The sequence below is a fragment of the Solanum stenotomum genome, chromosome 5, assembly GCF_019186545.1.
Source record: "Solanum stenotomum isolate F172 chromosome 5, ASM1918654v1, whole genome shotgun sequence".
Lineage (NCBI taxonomy): Eukaryota > Viridiplantae > Streptophyta > Magnoliopsida > Solanales > Solanaceae > Solanum > Solanum stenotomum.
The window spans coordinates 55772195-55793263 of record NC_064286.1 but is presented as its reverse complement, the minus strand read 5'-3'; the positions used below and the strand labels follow the sequence as shown (position 1 = coordinate 55793263).

General features: G+C 33.5%; 1 protein-coding gene and 1 long non-coding RNA gene across 2 annotated transcripts in view; one reads left to right on the top strand and one right to left on the bottom strand.

The window, feature by feature from the left end:
* The window catches only part of LOC125866403 (uncharacterized), a 220536-nt gene that overhangs the window by 143735 nt on the left and 55732 nt on the right, over nucleotides 1–21069 (top strand). The gene's annotated exons all lie outside the window — the stretch shown is intronic.
* LOC125866374 (probable LRR receptor-like serine/threonine-protein kinase At1g06840) lies at nucleotides 5366–20060 on the bottom strand. The gene is made up of 20 exons (XM_049546745.1): nucleotides 19959–20060; nucleotides 17263–17410; nucleotides 17090–17161; nucleotides 16913–16984; nucleotides 15589–15732; nucleotides 15423–15494; nucleotides 15252–15323; nucleotides 15044–15118; nucleotides 14420–14488; nucleotides 14108–14176; nucleotides 13801–13872; nucleotides 13594–13680; nucleotides 13085–13153; nucleotides 11040–11560; nucleotides 9756–9917; nucleotides 8535–8818; nucleotides 7765–7816; nucleotides 7109–7353; nucleotides 6723–6857; nucleotides 5366–5947 (listed from the first exon to the last, which is right to left on the bottom strand). Exons 1-20 carry the CDS (start codon nucleotides 20050–20052, stop codon nucleotides 5600–5602), a joined length of 2862 nt encoding a protein of 953 aa, XP_049402702.1. The 5' UTR covers nucleotides 20053–20060; the 3' UTR covers nucleotides 5366–5599.

The window sequence follows — 21069 nt, the reverse complement described above, 5'->3', positions numbered from 1 at the left end:
AAAGTCTTTCTTTTTTAAACTTCGTGTCAAGTTAAACTAACTCATACAAAATAAGACGAATGGAGTATTTTTTAAGAAGTATCGTAAAATCGAAAGTAGACAAGTAAAACTGAACAAATGGAGTAATAACAATAACCTCTAATGATTGTTTAGCCCACAAATATGTTAACATAATGCCAGACTTATTCCAGATCACTTTTGCAATTAAAGAAGTTAGATAACACATGAGTTTAGGTGAGAAATAGATAGCAATTGCATAGTAGTCTTTGTCATGATTTGTTCAACATTAAATACACAAACCAAAATTGTGATATAGTTAAGAGATACAGCAAAATAGAAGTCGTCAAAGAGTTGATATATTTGGCAAAAAAAGATGACTTATTGGTATTTGGATTATATATAGGAGACATTAAAGTAATTGAAGTCTTTTTGTGTCGTTGGCTGGTGGATGCTGCTAGCCGACACTTGTTCTTTTTTCCTTTTTAAAAATTGGGGTAGGCGAAAGGGAAATAGGATACGCAGTTAGGTGAAAATTCATATAGTCAATCAGCTGAGAGATGTGAGAAATGGTGGAATTATAATTTTTATTAAGGGGTTCAAAATATAAAAATGATAATGCTAAGCAGAGTCTACATTTATTCTATATACATAAATGTCCATGGGATTTGGATGAACCTCTTTACTTCTACCTGACTTTGTCCTTTATCTCGGGTTGAGACTTGAGTATATACATCCTTCTCTACGTTTTGTGTTTATGAGAAATAAAAAGACTTTCTCGTCTAAAAGTTAAAATTAATATGCTAACTCGAAATAGTCAAAACAGTTGAGGATAAGCCAGCTTACCCTAATATTTTTTAAACCATTATGTAATCAGAACTTATTAATCTCTTTTTTTCTACTAATACGGTAATATCTATAGCATTCATTTGATTTAATATAGAAAAAATCACTTAATATTTGTATTCGAACATATTGTATAATATAATAGGTAAAATATTTGAGCAAGGGATATATGTTGCTTTAATGTGGCTCCGCTATTGCTCACACAATATGAATTTAAATTAATCGGGATTCAATACTAGATATCAAATATTGATTAAAATATTAATATTTCGAAACTAGACAAAAATAAATTAAAATGGAAATAAGAGAGAGATAGACAGACAAACAAAAAGACAGAGATAGATAGATAGATAGATAGAGAGAGAGAGGGGGCCAATTATCAAAGGGAAGGATGACTATTTTGTTATTATCCGACTCACACAGAGGGGTAGTTAATGTTCTAAGGTTAAATATTAATTTGATGACGAAGATTTTAGTAAAGATTTCTAAATCGTATCATGTATGATGACATATATATTATTGGTAAGAAATTATATATATATATATATATAAAATTAATTATTCATCGCAGACCTTTTAATAACATGTGTCCTTGATTGAGTCATCTATAGATTGAGTAGAATTATCAAAGGGAGGATGACTATTTTATTATTGTCCTAGTTAATTTTCGTAGGCTAAATATTAATTTGATGAAGAAAATTTTAGTAAAAGTTTCTAGATCGTATCATGTGTAATGACTTAGATTGTTGATAAGGTATTATATATATAATTAATTGTTCAGTATTTGAAATTCATTCATCAACTTATTTGAAATCACAAACCTTTTGATAACATTTGTCTTTGATTGAGTCATTTATAGATTGAATAGAATTATCAAAGGAGAGGATGACTATTATGTTATTGTCCAACCTCACACAGAGGGGTAGTTAATGTTCTAAGGCTAAAGATTAATTTGATGACGAAGAGCTTAATAAAATTCTTTAAATTGTATTGTGTTGATAAGATATTATATATATATATATATATATATATATATATATATAATATTTAGTATTTGAAATTTATTCATAAACTAATTTTAAATCGCAGACCTTTTGATAACATTCGTCTTTGATTGAGTCATCTATAAATTGAGTAGAATTATCAAAGGGGAGGATGACTATTTTGTTATTGTCCAAACCTCACACAGAGGGGTAGTTAATGGTCGAAAGCCAAATATTAATTTGATGATGAAAATTTTACAACAAATTCCTAAATTATATCACTCCCAACAAAGTGCCAGGAAACGTCCCACTAGCACCTGGTGCCAAAAACATTTCGACGGTAAGCACAGATATGTCGAAACCCAAGTCTAAGGACGAAGGTAAAAGCCAAGCAAATGAAAAACTAAAAAATGCTACTTCTTCGAAAGAAGAAAAAGGCTATATATATATATATATATTGAAAAGATTTGAAAGAACCGAGTCTGTAAAAGGCTAATTGGATGAATAAAAAAGATTTGAATTTATCCAATTCAAATTCAAGACCACCTATGTGAAGCAAACCTACACTTAGGGTGTGTTTGGTATGAAGGAAAATGTTTTCCTGGAAAACAAGTAGATTTTTGACTTATTTTCTCATTTTTGGTTAGTGAGTAGAAAAAAAATTTTAAATTTTTTTTTATAGTGTTTAATTTATGAATGAAAAATGTTTTTGAGAAATATCTTTTATTTTTACTAGAGTAGAAAATAATTTTTGAAATTGAAAATATTTTTTAAAAACAAACTTAAATTTTTTTTGAGGGTGGGGAGGCTGGTAGGGGGACTGGGGGGCGGGGGGGTAGGTGGAGGGGGTCGAGGGTAGGGATGAAAAAAATGAAATTTTGAAGTTGAAAATATTTTTTAAGAACAAACTTAGAAAAAAAAATTGGGGGGNTGGGGGGTCGAGGGTAGGGGTGAAAAAATAAAATTTTGAAGTTGAAAATATTTTTTAAAAACAAAGTCAATTTTTTTTGGGGGGTGGGTGGTCAAGGATCGGGATGAAAAAATAAAATTTTGAAGTTGAAAATATTTTTTAAAAACAAAGTCAATTTATTTTTGGGGGGTGGGTGGTCGAGGATCGGGATGAAAAAATAAAATTTTGAAGTTGAAAATATTTTTTAAACAAAGTTAAAAAAGTTTTTGGGGGTGGGCTGACGAGGGTGGGTTGAGGATAGGGGTGAAAAAAAAATTGAAGTTGAAAATTTTTTTAAAAACAAACTTTTTTTTTAAGGGGGTGGGGGCTGATAGGGGGGGGCAGGGGTAGGGGTGGGGGGTAAAAACTAAAAAATCAAAATTAGAAATATCTTTTAAAAACAACTTTTAATATTTTTTTGGGAGGGGGCTGGGGGTATGGGTGAGGGTGGGGTAAAAAAATTGAATTTAAAAATATTTTTTAAAAGCAAACTTTAAATTTATTTATTTATTTGGTGAGGGGGGGGGGGGGGGGGGGGGGGGGGNTTCAACAAAAAAAATTGTAATTTGAAGTTGGAAGAGAGTTTTGGAAAATGTTTTCCTTAAGTTTTGAAGGAAAGTCATTTTCCTTAAATTTGAGGACAATGAATTGATTTGAAAAACATTTAACCCAACCAAACATGAGAAAGTTGGATTATCATTTTGCCCCTAATTTACCTCTAAACTAAATTAAATATTAATATCTAATTAATTAATTAAATATAAAATAATAATCATATTTAAATTCATGCATAAGATCATAATGCAATCCTTTTAATTTGTAATAAGTGAGGTGGTGAAGAGTCTATCAAAGACACTCACCAATCACCACCAACAACATTATTTATATTCCCTTCTTTCATCTAAATTTGTGATCATCTTACTTTCTATGTTAGGTTAGTATCCATTATTTGTAAAATTTTCATTATCAATTTGTAATTTTAAGAATCCTTACAAATTCATTTATTTATATTCTTTATTATTTCATGCATATTCATCTTCTTTTAGCTAAGAAATATGTAAAATGTATGAAAATTCTCCTTGATATTGGTTGAGTGTCTTCATCTTTTTTGAATCGCTTTTTGAGGATATATTTTAGTTAACTTATTGTGTTTGAGTTATTTCTTTATAAAAAACACCATAACTTTTTTACCTACTATACAATTTTTTACAATAATAAAAACAAGCATATAACATACGTTCCCAGAACTAGTATAAAAAAAAAGTTCATAAGATAAAATCTAGTCATATTCTAACCTGATGATACAAAATTTTGATCATCGACTTCATCTTTTTGTAGGTCAAGCATCAACCTTTTGTTTTATTTGGGTTGGATTACATTTTATTGATATTATCAATTTTCAATTAAATCCTGAATGTAATCAAGCACTTTAAATAATACTATATGCTTAAATAGTCTATAATCTCTGTTGGTCTAACGATTTAAACAAATATGTCTTGGTTCATATGTATTTTGGAAGTTAATTATTAAGGACATTTAAAAATATAATTATGTAAATAAAAATATATTATTTTTTATTAGTTTGAGCTGAAATTATCATAATATTCAGTAATTTAATTGGTATATAAAAAAATATACCGGAAAGACGTGTTAAAGATATAACTAAATAAATAAAAACGTATGATATTTCTGTAATAATTCAAACTTTTGGAGGAAATGAACATACAATTTAACATAATTTGACTCTTTTTCTTTTAGTTGGTTTCTCTACGCCCGACTAAATCTTATTCGCGATGGGAAGTGGAGGCCGGAGGTAAAGAGTTTTTTAATAAAGACGACTTTGTACCTAAGGGGACTCAAACTAGAGACCACTTGGTTAAGGGTAAAGAAGTAATTACCACTCTCGCACAACCCTTATCGGTTACTTTGACTCTTTCAATCTCTTCTTTTTCGATTCTTTTTGTTTATTTGTTTAAGTTTTGAAAATGGTATTTCCACACTGCACATATACACTCCGGTCTTAAATGTTCTTCCTTCCTTTCAATACATTTATTTAAAATATAAATAATAATTTAATACAATCATGTCTTTCTAGTCCTTAATGAGTGTGAAATGTCTAATATCTTCTCAACTAGTTAAAATTAAAATGATCATTTCTTATAATATAATGAACCCTATGTGTTTACTAGAATGAAATTTTTTTCTAAGAAAAATGAGTGAGTTTTATAATTATTTTTTTTATGTTAATAAGTAAGTAAAAATATGATTCAAAATATTTGTATATAATCTACACATACAATGGAAGAAGGGGAAGGGAGTGGGTGGGTGGGTGGGGATCTCACTTTATCATGAATCCATTGATTATATACGATTTATTATTACTCCCCCTTTTGGGGTAGGGGTGATGGTTAAGGTGAGATAATAATGTCATTATAGAATTAATATACGGATTATGAAGCAAATACATGTGGATGATACAAATAGAAAGTAGTTAACATAATCTCCAAAGGGAAAATAAAGGAAGTAGTAACATATCATTTGACAAAAAGTAAAAATGACCTAATGACGCAAAAATTGTTTACACTGACGGTATATTCCGGTAACTCATCACTTATTATGGTCATAAACAATAGTGCATATCTAATGGAACAACAACATCATATGATTATATACAAGTCTTTTCATGCTCTCAGAGTTGATTCAACCTGCTTATATATATATATATATTTACATATCTCAGACTAAAATGTGAAACTTCTAATACTTCACAATCTGACCATTAACATGTTGGTAAATGGAAGTATATAGCAAGTCCTTAAACGCATCAACGAGGCCTGATGGTGGGAATGACACCGCTCACAAGCTCAATTCCTTCCATAGTTGTGTAGGTGGTAGTGTGTCTGGAATAAGTTGAAGTTGGTGGTGATGATGACATTCCAGACGTGGAAACATCTGTATCTGGTGCAACATTATTGTCGAATACAGCTGGAAGCATGTAAGTGATGTCCTCTAACTCTCTCACCACCTCCAGCATTAAAGGTCTATCCTTTTGTTCATCCAGTGAACACCTGAGAGCCAAATCCAGGAATTTCTTGACACAATCTGAGGAATATGGACCTATACCCTTGTCGATAATAGAAGACATCATCCCTGATTCGCATGCTGCATTCACCTGTCATTGGTTCAAAAGAAACTTTTTCTTACTCTGTTCGTCCAAAAAGAATGACACTTCAAACTATTTGGAGAGTCCAACAGTTTCTTTTCTAAATAGTTGAACTTAAATTCTGAGAAATGAGAAGGCAATGCCTGATTCACCTCGAAAAATAGATGTATTGATATTGTACTCCGATCTTCAGCCATTCTCATTTTCTAGGATGGCGAGTACTAGTTGTGGATCAGTAACGGGATACTACTAAGACTTTGGACTCCACATATTCATATAGGTCAAACACTAACGGGATACTACTAAGACTTTGGACATATTATTAGTGTTGATCTCACTTTCAAGCAATCATAATATTTTAAGTTAAAGCATCCAACTTTGGGAACTCGTCGTAAACATTCAACAGTAAGATATAAGGTTTGGGGTATAACAACTTTCTCTACTTCATTACTAACCATTTGATGCTAAGATACTTGTTGGTAAATTTTAGTAGTATGAGTTTTAGAAAGCAGAGAAGTCAAGAAGTGTAAGGGTGCCAGCAATTATACTGATTCATATGCAGTATCTCAACTTTATAAAATAGACCACATTGGAATTTATTAAGGTTCTTCTCAAAGCCACAAAAGAATTGGAACTTGTGAAAGCAAATGATCTCTACTGCTTTAGTTCAAATCCATTAGCAGACAGCGAATATATCTAGAAGAGCTATTTAATGTTCCCCAGAAGATTTCTGTCTTCATGAACAAAGTAAAATACCAAGATAAGGGGGGAAAGAATCAAGTACCTCTCGGACGATGTTCCTTCCCTGAGATATAGGTCGCATCCCTGTTAAAAGCTCCAGAAATACAATACCAAGGCTATAAACATCACTTTTCTCAGTCAACTTGTGAGTAAAGAAGTACTCAGGATCAAGGTAGCCCTACACGAGTGACAAATTTTGGCAACTGTCAGCTATCTTTTGAAAAAGCAAAGAGAAAAATAAATGAGAAGGTAAAAAGCAATATTGAAATACTAGAGGATCATAGTATGTGTATTCATGATCAAACTTAGAGAATGAAGTTCTCCTGGTCTGTAGCCATGCTACCTAGATTACTCAAGTTGCAGGTCTTATCTCATTGCAATTTTCTAGATTTTCTATTGCAGGTTTATATAAGATGAGTAAAGCCTTACAGGAGTTCCTTTCACAACAGTTGATACATGTCCACTCGTTTCAGCATCAGGTAATGGTGCAAGCTTTGAGATTCCAAAATCAGAGACTTTTGCGGTGAACTTAGAGTCCAACAGTATGTTATTTGCTTTGACATCACGATGGATTATTGGAGGATTAGCTTCAGTATGGAGGTAGAGGATTCCCCTGGCAGCACCTAAAGCAATGTATAACCTTGTTCCAAGACTCAGACGTTCCCCATATCTAGCTGTAAAAATAAGTATGAAATCTTTAATAATCTTATTTTGGAGATACCTGTTTGATATTCATATTGGAACTGACACATGACTAAAATTAAGAATATAAAGTTCCATGTGATAAACTTGTTGATGACCACACAAGTGAAGAAAGTAGGAAAACTAACAGTGACTGTCAGGATTCAGGAGTCAAAATGAAGTAAAAACTTCAGAAAAAAAAATCTCTGAGTGATTAGATAATTTAGAAATACTTTCATCTATACAAGTATTCTTTACTAGAGGAACATATCTTTCACCCTCTTTTTCAGAAAAGAACTACTACACCAGGAAAAAAAAAAGTGATAAGAGGAGAATAGATGTGCTTGATTCTAACAAAAGAAAGTCAAATGACAACATAGGCAAAGTAAGGATACATCACATACCTTTTAGAAGATCATGCAAGGAACCATTTGGCATGAACTCATACACCAACATCTGCATGCACATGTAACCAACTATTACAAAAGTAGAATAAAAACCCACAAAACATAATATCTGTTCTTATCCTTCCATCTGCTTTTTGATTTGATTACTTTTTCAGAAGACATGAATTTCACTAATGTGACCAGACTAGAGACTACGCAAGTATAAGAGGGATGTAACTGATGAGCCACTGCCTACTGATAGATGGGAATTTGGTTGAACTTAATATTCAGTGATCCAAGTACTGTAGACTGGATATGCTCACAAATTGAATCACTTAATGTGTGATAATAATTGGTGACAAAAAAAGAAGTATGATGAAAATAATATCTCAGAAGGCTTTTGCTTGAGTTTACTTTAACAGATGAATCAGTAAGTCTGAACTTTGCACTGCAATTCAACTATCATTTGTGTGATTCTGGTCATTTCATTTGCATCTAGAGTGATATCAAATGGATTTCTCTAAGTAGTACAAGGTAATTGACATTATGATTAATTGCTTCTGCACAGCGGCAATGAGGCATCCTAAATGATCAAGGATATGCAAGAAATTTCAATTTGACCTAGGTATTCAACCAGAACTGGGCAATCAGAATTCAACAAGTGGCTGAACTGATACATCATAGAAATTATTCCACCGAACATACTCCCCTCTCCCCTCTGCATGCAGGAATAGCAACATGAACTAGTCTCTGTGTGTGTATTATTTTTCCAGTTTGGAGAATCTTACTTGTTCACTTCCTTCATTACAGTATCCCACCAAGGAAACAAGATTTCGATGATGCACACGTGAAAGTAATTCTATCTCAGTATAGAACTCTTTTTCACCCTGCAATGAGCCTTGCTGTGCACGTTTAATTGCCACTATTGTTCCCTCTGCTAAAGTGCCTTTGTAGACCTTCCCATAGCCTCCTTGGCCAATTTCAGTAGCACTGCTAAAACTGTTAGTTGCTGCCTCTAATTCCTTAAAACCCAATGCCTTAACACCTTCTATTCGCATTGGAAATTTTGGTACTACAAAAGAAATGAAAGGATTATCACTATGAGTTCCACGTGGTCCTGGCTAAGTTTGTTTAAGCAAGAAATACATCATCGCCACAAGGTTCAATTTATTAAAAATCAGATATTCATTGAAAACTTTAGCATGAAAAGTTGACATAAAAAGAATGAAAGGAAAAAGCTGAGGTGATGGTAGCATAACTTTAATGCAAATGAACCTTTGATACAATAGTTGGCTTCAGCTAACTTTGTTCACTTTAAGAATATCAATTGATCTGGCTAAGAAAAGAACAGAAATAATCGTCTAATTAATGTACAAATAGCAGAAGCACTACAACAAGAGTATTACTTAGATATACATGCCCCTTGCCCAGCACACACTTCCTATTTATTTCTTTTCCACTTTTTGTTTTAAGGGTGATGGGGCATTGCCGGAGAGTTTACTCATAAATATGCACAAACTTCCCATAAAACTGTAAAGTTATCTGTCCATGTGAGGAATTAAAGCACCATACTCTCTCCTAAAAAAACTTAAAAGTAAAACACCAAGCAGTATCATAGCTAAATTACAAATATACATACTAAGAAAGATAATTTGCCACATAGAAAAAGATGGTTAACACTGGCAATTCTGTGTTATTTCTTGATTAAATAGAGAACTTAAACAAGAAAATTAAAGGAAGGAAGACAGATTTTATGGTTTTGGCATCTTTTTGTTTATCAGAAGATGGAAATTGGAAATTATCACGTGCAAAGTTTGCATTATATGCATGAAGCACTCAAAGAATGTGGTTTCATGTCCTCTATTTTGGAGATTCAACAGAATACCAAAGAAAAGTTAAACCTATTGTCTACTAAACCAGCAGGTCCTAGTGGGGTGAATGAGAGAAATGGAGAAGAAACTCCCCATAGCTGAGGATAAGTCACATAAAATAACTGAAGATTAACTCACATGGTTGATCTTTTGAAACGTGTAACCTCTGCCTCATTTTAAGCAACACAAATATTATGGCCATAAGTAGCACAGCTGCAGCAAATATGGACCCTAAGACAATTCCAACCACAGTGCCTCTGTTTTTTCTGCTTCCCTCTCCTCCCAACGGAGGAAAAAGGACTGCAAGAAAGAAAAACATTTGTTATTTGATCTTGAGAAAGCAGAAAGAAAGACAAGAACAGAGCAAGTTATTGGCTCTCTTATCAGTTTCAAAAAAGTTGATGGCTCTCTTATATGATAGCATATATTTTTTTGAAGAAAGGTAACAATGATATATTTATATTCAGGACAAGAACTGTGTTGTGAGACATCTCAAATAGAAAGAAAAAAATAGTAAATCCTTGTTCTTCTTACAAAGATTCTATAAGGCTTCTTCACACAGATTCTGCGTCATTAACAAATTCTTCTTTACAGCAAAAATAAAACAAAAGTAGCCAATTCATCTTGAGTTTCTAAATGGGGATATTCACATATTTTAAAAGTCCCATATGGTTCACCTAAGATTTTACTTAATCAAGATTTTGTACTAAGGTAGTCAATTTAGTCTCTTGACCCTTACAGAGTATCTAAGAGATTACTAGCATCTCTGTCAGGTTACCATGTCCATGAGGATGCTAAGCTTCAAAGCATGCATGATATCTAGACCATTTCATTGAATTTTCATACTCGCATACTTCTATGACAAGAAGGAAAACATGTTCTATATCACAGGGTAAACGATATAAATAGACATTTTCAGAAGCGAAATGGAGCACAATGGGAAAGAGAACTTTTATCTTAGCATGACCAGTAAAGATAAAAGAAATATAATAATCATAATAATTATATTCAAGAATCAGCAAGAACAAAAGAAAAATTAGTCATGCGGGTGCACAAGAGTTCCAGATTTCCAGTCTAGTTGAAAAGTATCCAATATTTGGCATTAAACACAAAATTAGAACTGAAGAAACAAGTTTTACAATAAAGGTGTTTCTCTCGGCTTGCATGCTAATCTCAACCTTGGGTTCTTGTGCCTCCCTAGAGAGATTTAAACTAAAAAAATTGAGTTTTTGCCACTCTCCGTGCATGACCTAAGTTGTAAAAACCAAACGAGATTCACGTTGTTTTTTTCTATTATTGTTCACATTGGTTTTACTTTAAATTCCTCAGGAAATCATTACAGAACCACAACTGAAAATGTCCACATGTTAATGTATTATTATATCCTACTTATGCAAGAACATAATGGATTTGGAGACATACCAGAATTATACGCCATGGCAGTGAAATTGAGCAGGTCATATGGGCCAAAGATATCACTTCCAGTAAGATTAAAAAAGGCAAACTTGTTTGCGATCCGTACTATCTCGCTGTCATTAAATTTGCCAAAATCATTGGTTCCAGAGTCATTTGCACGTGGAGGGAAGAATTTCAAAAAGAATCTAAGCCTAGGACCGCTTTGCCATGCAACCGAATCAATGTGCAGTTGATAATCATTCAAATTAACACTTTTTGTTATCCACTGTTCAAAGTCACTATAATGTGGAGGAAAGTCTGAAATGCTAGGGCTTCTTAAACGCAAACCAACTCCAAAAGGTGCTGCACAAAAGCAGCCATCCATTAATGCTGGGACATGTTCAAAATCCATGTCGCAAGGCAGCTGGGCTGCACAACTTGGAATAGAGTTGTTCAAGCCTCCATACTCTTCACCTCCGTCTCTTGATTTACAAAATTGGGTAATCTGGCGCTCATTTGCATTTCCACAAACAGGATTTCCATAAAGCCTGAAAGTTATTCAGTTAAAGTGTCGCACCTAATGGATACTTAATCAGAAATATAAAGGAGTGATAAAGCAAAATGTATGTAGGGATTTTATGCCATTGAAAATATTTGCACGTTAAAGTACCAGTAAATGGGTTAAAAACAAAACTCAAACTCATTATTTATGTTATTCATGAAATCAGCAAATATGGCACACACAGCTGCACACAAACATGTATAAAGTTAGTAGGTGAAGCTGCTCTTCAAAAAAATAAAGTTAGTAGGTGAAGCCGGAATTTATTTAAAGAAGTTGAACAATTTGCTTTTAGAATTAAATATATACAGCTTGAAAGATATTGCTGAGGCATGATCTCTCCATCAAATTGGAAAGTTTGTTACTACTTCAGTATGTAACTAGTTAGTTGTCTGGTTTAGAGGCAAGTTATGCCAGAATTGTAATAAAAATAAAAAGATCATAATGCAGGGATCATCATACAAGCGTTCGAACGCTGCCGTTTTGCCTCCATAACTGCCAACTTCGCCTCTCATCCACCAATACTCTGCCTTTCTCATCTTTAATGCACTTCACTTGGTTCAGGTTTCGAGTCTTCCTCTCTCTCACCTTGGGTAGCCTGTACAACTTCTTATCTCCACCTTTGTCCCCTAGTTCCTCATACAAGCGCTCGAAAGCTGCCATTTTTGCCTCCATAACTGCCAACTTTGCCTCCTTCATCTCCACTTTATATACTTCTCTCGTCGCCCTCTTATCCTCCTCATCCTTTTGATCTCCAGCAACTTCACATAAGCCACCTTCTTTACCTCTACCTTACGTGGACTTTGCCAATCCACCAGAAATCTCCTCCGTGTCCACTAGAGTTACCTTTTGAAACCCCCAAGACCTCTCTAGTCGCTTCCCTTATGCAACTAGCGGTCCTATCCCACATATTGGTCGCATCCCCACTGCTTCCCCAGGCCCCTATTGCCACCAAATTCTCCCCCATAACCCTAGCTTTGTCATATTGCCATATCATATGGAAAGAAATTCACATATATGAATTTGACCTCATTGTTTTCGAGCTCCATATAAAGTGCACTGCTAGCAAGAAAACTACCCATCTTCTGACAAAAAATGAAGTTTTGAAACGATGAAAAAAATAAAAGAAGTTGAAACTGTGTTGGTTCACTACTCTATCTTCATTAATGGATACTCGAAGTAATCTCTACACTGATGGAAAGAGTTTAGCAGGAAAACAGCAAATGAAGGCAGTGTTATGCAACTATCCTAAATGTTGTCATGGGGATATTCTATAGCAAGTTTTCCTGCCTTCCTCATGATAGTAGTTCTGTTGAATAACAGAAATCTGAAATAGAAACTAAGACTCCACAGAATTACTTTGTAATTTGAAGCTTATCAAAAACAGGATAATGAAAGTTAGATAGCAATTGAATTAGGGGAGCTTGATTCGCCACATCTAAATATAAAAGCCAAGAACTGAAAGTAAGTCCGCAAATATGTATGTACAAGACTACCGGATATAAGGTCTTACATAATATCGACATTTGGAGGTGGATCAAGAATACCCGAAATATCTGAGAGAAAATTACGTTGAAAGTTCCTGCACAAAGTAGAACAACTGGATCAGCCTGGCAATCTGATATGTTAACATCTAAGGGGCCTTTTCTAGTCAGACATGGCATGGTTTAGTAAGAGGAAAGAATACATGCTACATTACCTCGAACAAAACAAACATCAGACATATTATCCCTTGTTATATATTAACTGTATAGAGATAGGAAACCCTTGTTGACAATGGACACACTATTCCTTGACTGTACTATTTTTTCCAGGATACCTTCTATGCATATCCAAAATGTGTACTGACTAGCTAACAAAATGGAATAGGCACACAAATTTGGCTTGACTCTCTACAAAAAGTTTTTGTCTGTATCTTACAGTTAAAAACTTTAATTGGCCAATAGATTGTGGGGCAGCAGACAACAGAAACAAGAAAATCAAATTACTGATAAGAGGAAAAGGTACAAATGAGACACTTACAATCTAAGTTTTGCGCCTGGGGAAAATGTCTTATTCTCCCAAATGGTAGTTGGCACAAAACCACTTAACCTATTATTGTTGAGTGACCTACAAGAAAAATAATTTAAGGAAAGGTAGTGTCAATACTGCATTTATTAGAGTATCGACATGAAATTTGAAACAGACAGAGGATCAAGAAACAAGGATTGAGCAAATGAAGCTCCTTACAGCCTCTGCAGATTTGGAAGGACAGAAAAGTTCGAAGGGATAGAACCATTAAGCATATTTCCTGACAGAATGCTGCAATCATCATCAAAGTAGTTAGTTCACTATTGAGGGTCTGATACCAAGACCGAGTTACTCAAACATCAAAAAGAAAAGAGTGTGTGTTAAGACACTAATGTCCATTCAACCACCTATCCACAGATATCGATAGAGAGTTGGGGTGGGGGGGAAGAGGAAGGAAGTGTGATTAAAGATGGCTGAATCAAACCAGGAAAGATTTCAGCAGTATCACACTTAACCAGAAACTTACATGGTTGTGATATTATCAGACAGCTTATTGGAGGGTATATTTCCTGTGAGTTGGTTTCTGCTAAGGTCTCTGTGACATGAGAAATTTATATCAGATGAATTGCCACTGGCTGTAAATTTAACTTTCTATATTTAGCACAAATTGAGTGGCAGATGAGTTCAACTACATCTGGCATATAAGAATTATTAAGCAGATGGCATATAAGAATTATTAAGCAGATATCAACATTACCAAGAGGTTAGAACAACAAGAACATAAGCTTCAAAATGTGGTTTAACAGGACACAGGAATTTCTCAATGAAGTATGCTTACAAGTAAAGAAGGTGTGGTATTGTGCTTAGATCAGGAACTGTTCCTTGCAAGTTGCAGTTCCTAAGACTCCTGCAGGTTTGATGAAATAACATACGTAATATTCATCAAAGAATGGTGAATACAATCATAGCATGACCACATTGTAAGCTTCATATTATAATACAGAATTCCTCCATCAATCTTTACCACTTTCTTTAGATTGTTACTCTGTCTTATGTCAAAAGGCCCTAAGAATGAAAATACTGCTCCAGCCTTGCCTTTTTTCATCAAAAAAATGAAAATACTGATGTAGCCTCTCTCATTTCTTCCGAGGAGGGGTGGAGGGGGGTATGGGAAACCCTTATTGGGAGTACAGTGACGATTATGGAGGAAACTTTTTGTTAATCCTCTTTTATTATTCTACCGCCTGATAAAGGTCACATCAGAACAGAGGATATATTTATTTCTGAATGTTCACTGGGGACTTGTTTCATTATCAAAATTTGGGATAAAACGGTTTTTAACCTTGAGTGATGGCAATCATCCTTTAGAATTCTGTGTTCTTGCTTGGTGAAAATGGGCATATATATCATCAGACAGGAAAGGGGACATGAACCAACAATACCCAAGAGATCAGTAACTTACAACTTAAATAGTTTGGACATATTGCTGTAAGAAGCCGGAACCTCCGAGCCTTCAAAGTTATTGTTGTCAAGTTGACTGCAAAAGTTGTTATTGTGGGGGAGAAGGAGGTGTTAGGATTTGTTTATTAATGCTGAAATGACATTAAATTGTTGAGAATTTAAACACATTGAAACAGAAAAAAGCTCAAGAGTTCAAACAAAGGTAATACAGAATCGTTAAGTTCGGCATCAATGCAAGCTCTGGTGGAAGGTAACCCGATAAGTTGTTGTTGTCCAGAAGGCTGAAATAATACACATCCAAGTAAATCCAAACATGGAACTCACAGAGCAAAAGATCATTTTTCTTAGTATTTATATATTGTAGGCTAAGTGATTCTTACAAGTGTTGAAGCCGGGGTAAAACAGACAGCTCTGGAGGAATTTGACCGCTTATTGAATTGTTATTCATATGGCTGCATCAAGAACAAGAAAGATCAACACAGAAACTAAACATATCCATACCACCACAACCAGTAGAGAGTCTTTGGGTTCTAGTGGAGAACTCACAAATGTGCAACTTTTGGCAAGTTTGCAAACGATTTTGGTATTGGTCCTGATATATCATTTAAGTCCAACTGAAATTTGTTTAAGTTAGGAAGATAACCGAGCTCTTCTGGTAAAGAACCTGATATTTGATTTCCACTCAAAAGCCTGCAAGAACAGAAGAATGGTAGCTGGAGTGGAGTTTTTCATGAATGTGCACAATCCATATATGCAGACTACATGCAAGTTTTATATTAGATATCTTCAGCTAATACATGCATATTCGGGCTTCAATTGAAGCAAGGATTCAGAAATATTGATTGAAGCTTATATGGAGAAGTGAAATTTCAGTATATGTAATTTCTCATGATAAAGGTAAGATTTTCAACAGGGATAATGGCCATGGAGAGCTTTATTTCTCAATAAAAACAATTTAGATGGAAAATCAGTCAATCCTTGCAGCAGTCGCTAATGTTAGAACATGTATGGTATTTAGAACTTCAATCTGATGAGTCCAAGTAGTTAGTATACTTAGTTCTGTAGATATACACCAGAAACTCCTGACAGTAAACAAAACATTAACTCTGAACCATTGCTTTATTTTTCAAGATTACACCTGAAGTAGCTGAGAATCATCACTATTTGCCTTACCGCCCTTACAAGGAACAAAATCTATGTACTATCGCTTTGTACTTCACATTATGTTTGAAAACATTCCATTGTTTTCACTACCAGGCATTTCCCACTGTTTCAAGTTATGTGTCTTACTTCGTTAACTCTGTTTACATAAGAATTTTACTTTCTATATTGAGTAACTCTTTAAATCAATGATCCTACATGGCATATTTAAGACGACAAGATCATTGAACATTTTGGTACATTACACACATCTTTAGTTTAGGATCACAAGATTCAAAAGTCTTCTTTGTTTTTTTAGACCTCATACCCAGTCAAACTGAGAATGGAGGGATTAACTTTTTTATAACCTCTATCAAACTAACTTTTTAACCATTACTTTAATATTTCTTCAATGACAAAACATACTATAATATACTCGTATCAAATTAACATTTCAAACTATAGTCCACTCAAACACTATCATTTTATGTTTTCTGTATTTTTTCATTTCCCAATCACCAGAAGCAATCTTCACTAGCACAACAACCTCCTCGTAACAACATTCACTACGAAAGAAAGTAAACCGAAAATAAGTTCACAGAAAGCCATTCATTTGTACTAACTATTGATTCTTTTCAATTCATCATACCAAACAAAAAGGGGTTCTCTTAAACAATGATTAGAATGAAAATTGAGGGAGTTCCTAATTGAGCAATGAAGAGATACATACAGTAGCCTCAGAGCAGTAATGCTTCCTATCTCTTTAGGTATACTGCCACTAATTCTGTTCCACATGAAATTCCTTTTCGAAAAAAAAAAAAAAAAAATCATCATCATTACCAAAATTACAGCTGAATAAAATCAATAAATACCAAATGGGTATTGTTAAATAATTGCAGGGACTCACAAAATCTCCATATGTTTAAGTTGGCCAAGCTCAGGAGCTAGTGTACCAGATAGGGACAAATTCATCAGACGCCTGCAATTCGAAATGATAGAAAAAAAACAAAAATTATTAGTGAATCGCAAAGAGAATGGAGGAAACCCAGTAAAATTGGTATGAAGGGTTAGACGACGTACAATTCTTGAACATGCTGATAACCTTCGGTTTCGTTTTGAAGGCAATGAACAAATGACCAAGAAGTGCAAGGGTCTTTCTCTTTTTCCCAATTTCTGAGATAACCCACCGGATCTTCCAGGCTTCCATGAATGGCCTCTAGCGCCGTCACTGCACATTCCGGCAGTTAGTCGTTTAGTAGTACACAATTACTCTCTCTCTTCTATAATCAAAAATTGAATAGAAAATGTATATTTCATGTATAATCCGTATATATTTTATATGTTAAAACTTATATTCAGCTTTTTTATTGTATTAGTTAGTGTATAGCTTATAGGTTAATTATGTTATATAATCGGTGTATATTTCATGTATAGTTAAATTATATTCAATTTTCTAAGTGTATCACTCAACTTTTTAAGTGTATTATAATCTATAGTCAGTGTATAGCTCATGTATAGGTAAGTTATATTGCATAATTAATGTATACTTCATGTATAGTTAAGTTTTATTCAGCTTTTTAAGTGTATTATAATGTATGGTGTATAGCTCATGTATAGGTAAGTTATGTTGTATAATAAGTATATACTTCATGTATAGTTAAGTCATATTCAACTTTTTTAGTGTATCATAATGTATAGTTAATGTAAAACTCATGTATAGGTAAGATATGTTGTATAGTCCGTGTATACTTTTTATGTGACTTTTGGCAAATTATATTTTCTAGCCAGTGTTTACTTCCTATGACTTTGCCTATTTTTTTTATGTAAATAAAACATGGTTATATTTGTAGTAAACTAATTACTTTATTGTATATATATTTGAAACTAGCCCTAATTTTTTTTAGTTTCTTTATGAAAAGTGTTTTTTATCAGGCAAACAACACAAATCTCACTAATTTAGGACCTAATTACATGCCTTTCTATGAGTTTTTGAAATTATTATTTGTGTCAGATTTAGGTCCCAAGATACATGTGTTGAATACATGGGGTCAAAATTGTTGTTCATCTTGTATTCCTAAGATACTTAGAACAAAACTTTGAAGAACTTGGTAAGAAACAACAAAGTTTAAAGAGTATTTTCAAAACTAGAAAATTAAAACTAGTAGAGAAAATAGAACAAGAAACAGATTAGAAACAATATAAAAATATTTTTCTCAAAGAAAGAAAATCGAGCCCGCTGATTGCACAGTGTCCCTTTAAGGAAATTAGTCCCCTCAAGTACCCGAGGTTAATGGAATATATCCTCCCAGGATAGAATGATCTAACTCACCGGTGTATCGGTACCTAAAACCACGGTGTCAGCGAACCACTCAACGGCAATTAAGTACACTTAGAATACTAGATTTAGTAGTACTAGAAGAAGTCCAGAAAAATTAGTTCAACTAAAATGAGAGGAAATCCCTCAATTTATAGAAAACAAAGGGTAGTGTGAAAAAGGTTCTTATTGTGCCTTACCGGAAAGGTCACAAACCTTTGGAAAAGTCACAATCTTTCGGAAAAGTCACAGCATTTCATAAAAGTCACAATTTTTCATAAAAGTAACAACTTTTACTTTTCATAAAAGTCACAACTCTTCATAAAAGTCGCAACTCTTTATTTTCCATTCACACCTTTTAAAACCCAACAAAAATTAGTTGTAATTTATTTCAGATACATTGTATCCAAGTGGATTCGCGGGTATCTGGATATACTGACTCTCTAGCTTGCCTCTCCCTTACCTCACTCGCCTCTCTTCCTATATATTTGTATTTCAGAATGTATATAGGATTCCAGATACATGTACCTACTGTGTTTTGCATGTATCTCAGATATACTAACTCTCTCACTTACATACCTCCTATCTCGCTCGACTCTGTCCCTTTCTTGCTCGCCTCTTTTCGTATGTCATTATATTTCAAAGTGAATTTGATAGCAACATACATGTATCTAACTTGAAATCTAACATGAAATTATTAATTAATGATACAATATGTAATTATTTCAAATTATAGAAAGGATTAGTAAATATGGTAGAAATATTTGTGTAATTATGTAATTATTCTTTTTTTTCATTTGAAAATAGCATTAGATCATAAAAAATTCAAATACAACTTGAAATTTATTTAGTGGCCATTTGACCAAGAATATATTTTAATTTTTGCGGAGTTGAATTCCAGGAATTATGTCTAGCTATAAAATTTCAAAAAAATCGGAATTCAACTTGAAGTTGAATTTCGGATGAAAAATATCAAAAAGATATTTTCACTTTTTCCCGCTAGAAATCACTAATAAAAAATCAAAAATAACTCCAATTTGTATTTATTGTCAAACCAACTCAAATTTTCAAATACCATTTTTTACTTTGAAAATAAACTTCGATCTTTTTTTTCAAGTTCCACAATTCTCATGGTTAAATGGAACCTAAAACAAAGACTTATTTGTACAAGATGAAATGTTTTACAAAGATTATTAACTAGTTGGACAATTACAAGAGACTAAGGATGTAATGCAGTTGATGAGGTTGCTCCTCCCTTAATCACAGATTTGGGGTTCGAACCTTGGATATCAAAAAATCCTTAATAGGGAGTGTTACTCCCCCCCCCCCCCGAATGGAGCCCTATCCAGCGAGAATCCAAATTAGTCGGACGCCAATATAGGTATAGTACACCAGATGAAAAACAAAAAGAAAAAAAAAAAAAAAAAAAAGAGACTAATAACAAACAGAGGAGACAAATTACCTTCATCTGGATCAGTGAGCATATCTTGTCCATAAGCAAAAAAACATGTTGAAAGAGCCACAATCAGTAATATAGCTGTCTTCTCTCTTCCCATCTCCGAATATCTTTAAACCAAAAAAACACGTTAGTTCTCAGAGACAGAGTCAGAATTTGAACTAAAAACGTTCAAAATTCATCATTAAACCCGTAGCTCTTTTTAGTTATAGGATTAATCCGACCCCGTACCTAATATCCAGAAATAGAATGTTAAATCACCTAACAGAAAACCTCAAAGAGATTGACAAGAGTACTCAAACAATGTATAGAGAATATAATGCCTGCATAGTAGTACCACTTTAATAAACATGTAGTAGATATTGAAATAAACTGGAGAGTTGACAATGCCAAACTTGAAATTGTCAAGTTTTGCTCTTTTTATATGTATCTGAAAATGAAAATTAACTAACACAGTTGGCAATGCAACATTTTCAGTATAAGTTGACAAAAAGACAATTGGGCAATAGGGATTATATAATATGGCAAATTGTTACACAAAATATTCACTTTCCAGCTTTGTTGGGAATAAACAATGGCTTGCAGCGGTGGGATTGCTCCACCCTTAACTAGATCTCTCGAGTTCGAGTCTTGGTTATAGAAAAAATTATGTTGGGAGTTCCACTCCGAATGAACCCTACAATGTGTGATCCAAATTTAATCGGGGCTCCAATGTGGGCTCCGAACACCAAACGAATTTTTTTAAAAAAATACAGACTTTAAAAGACTAGACAAGTGGACTTGGTCTTTATTTTTCACCTGGCTAAGTATGGAGTACAACATTGGACAACAATTTAGGTAGCATTAATATAAATTGGTATACATACATTCTTCAATTAAGATAACACCTAACTACCTAGATATAATGTTTTTTTAATTCAACCATGCAATTAAATATTAGAATTGTTTGTATTTATCGTACGTCACATTAAATTCACTGTTTGTGTGTTGACTAAACTTGCAATGCATATATAGGCAATCTTACTTCTTCTACATATTCTTTCTTAAATATTACTCTCTAGAGTGCTTCTCCATGACTTTAATATCATCAACAAATAACATACATACATGAGACGAT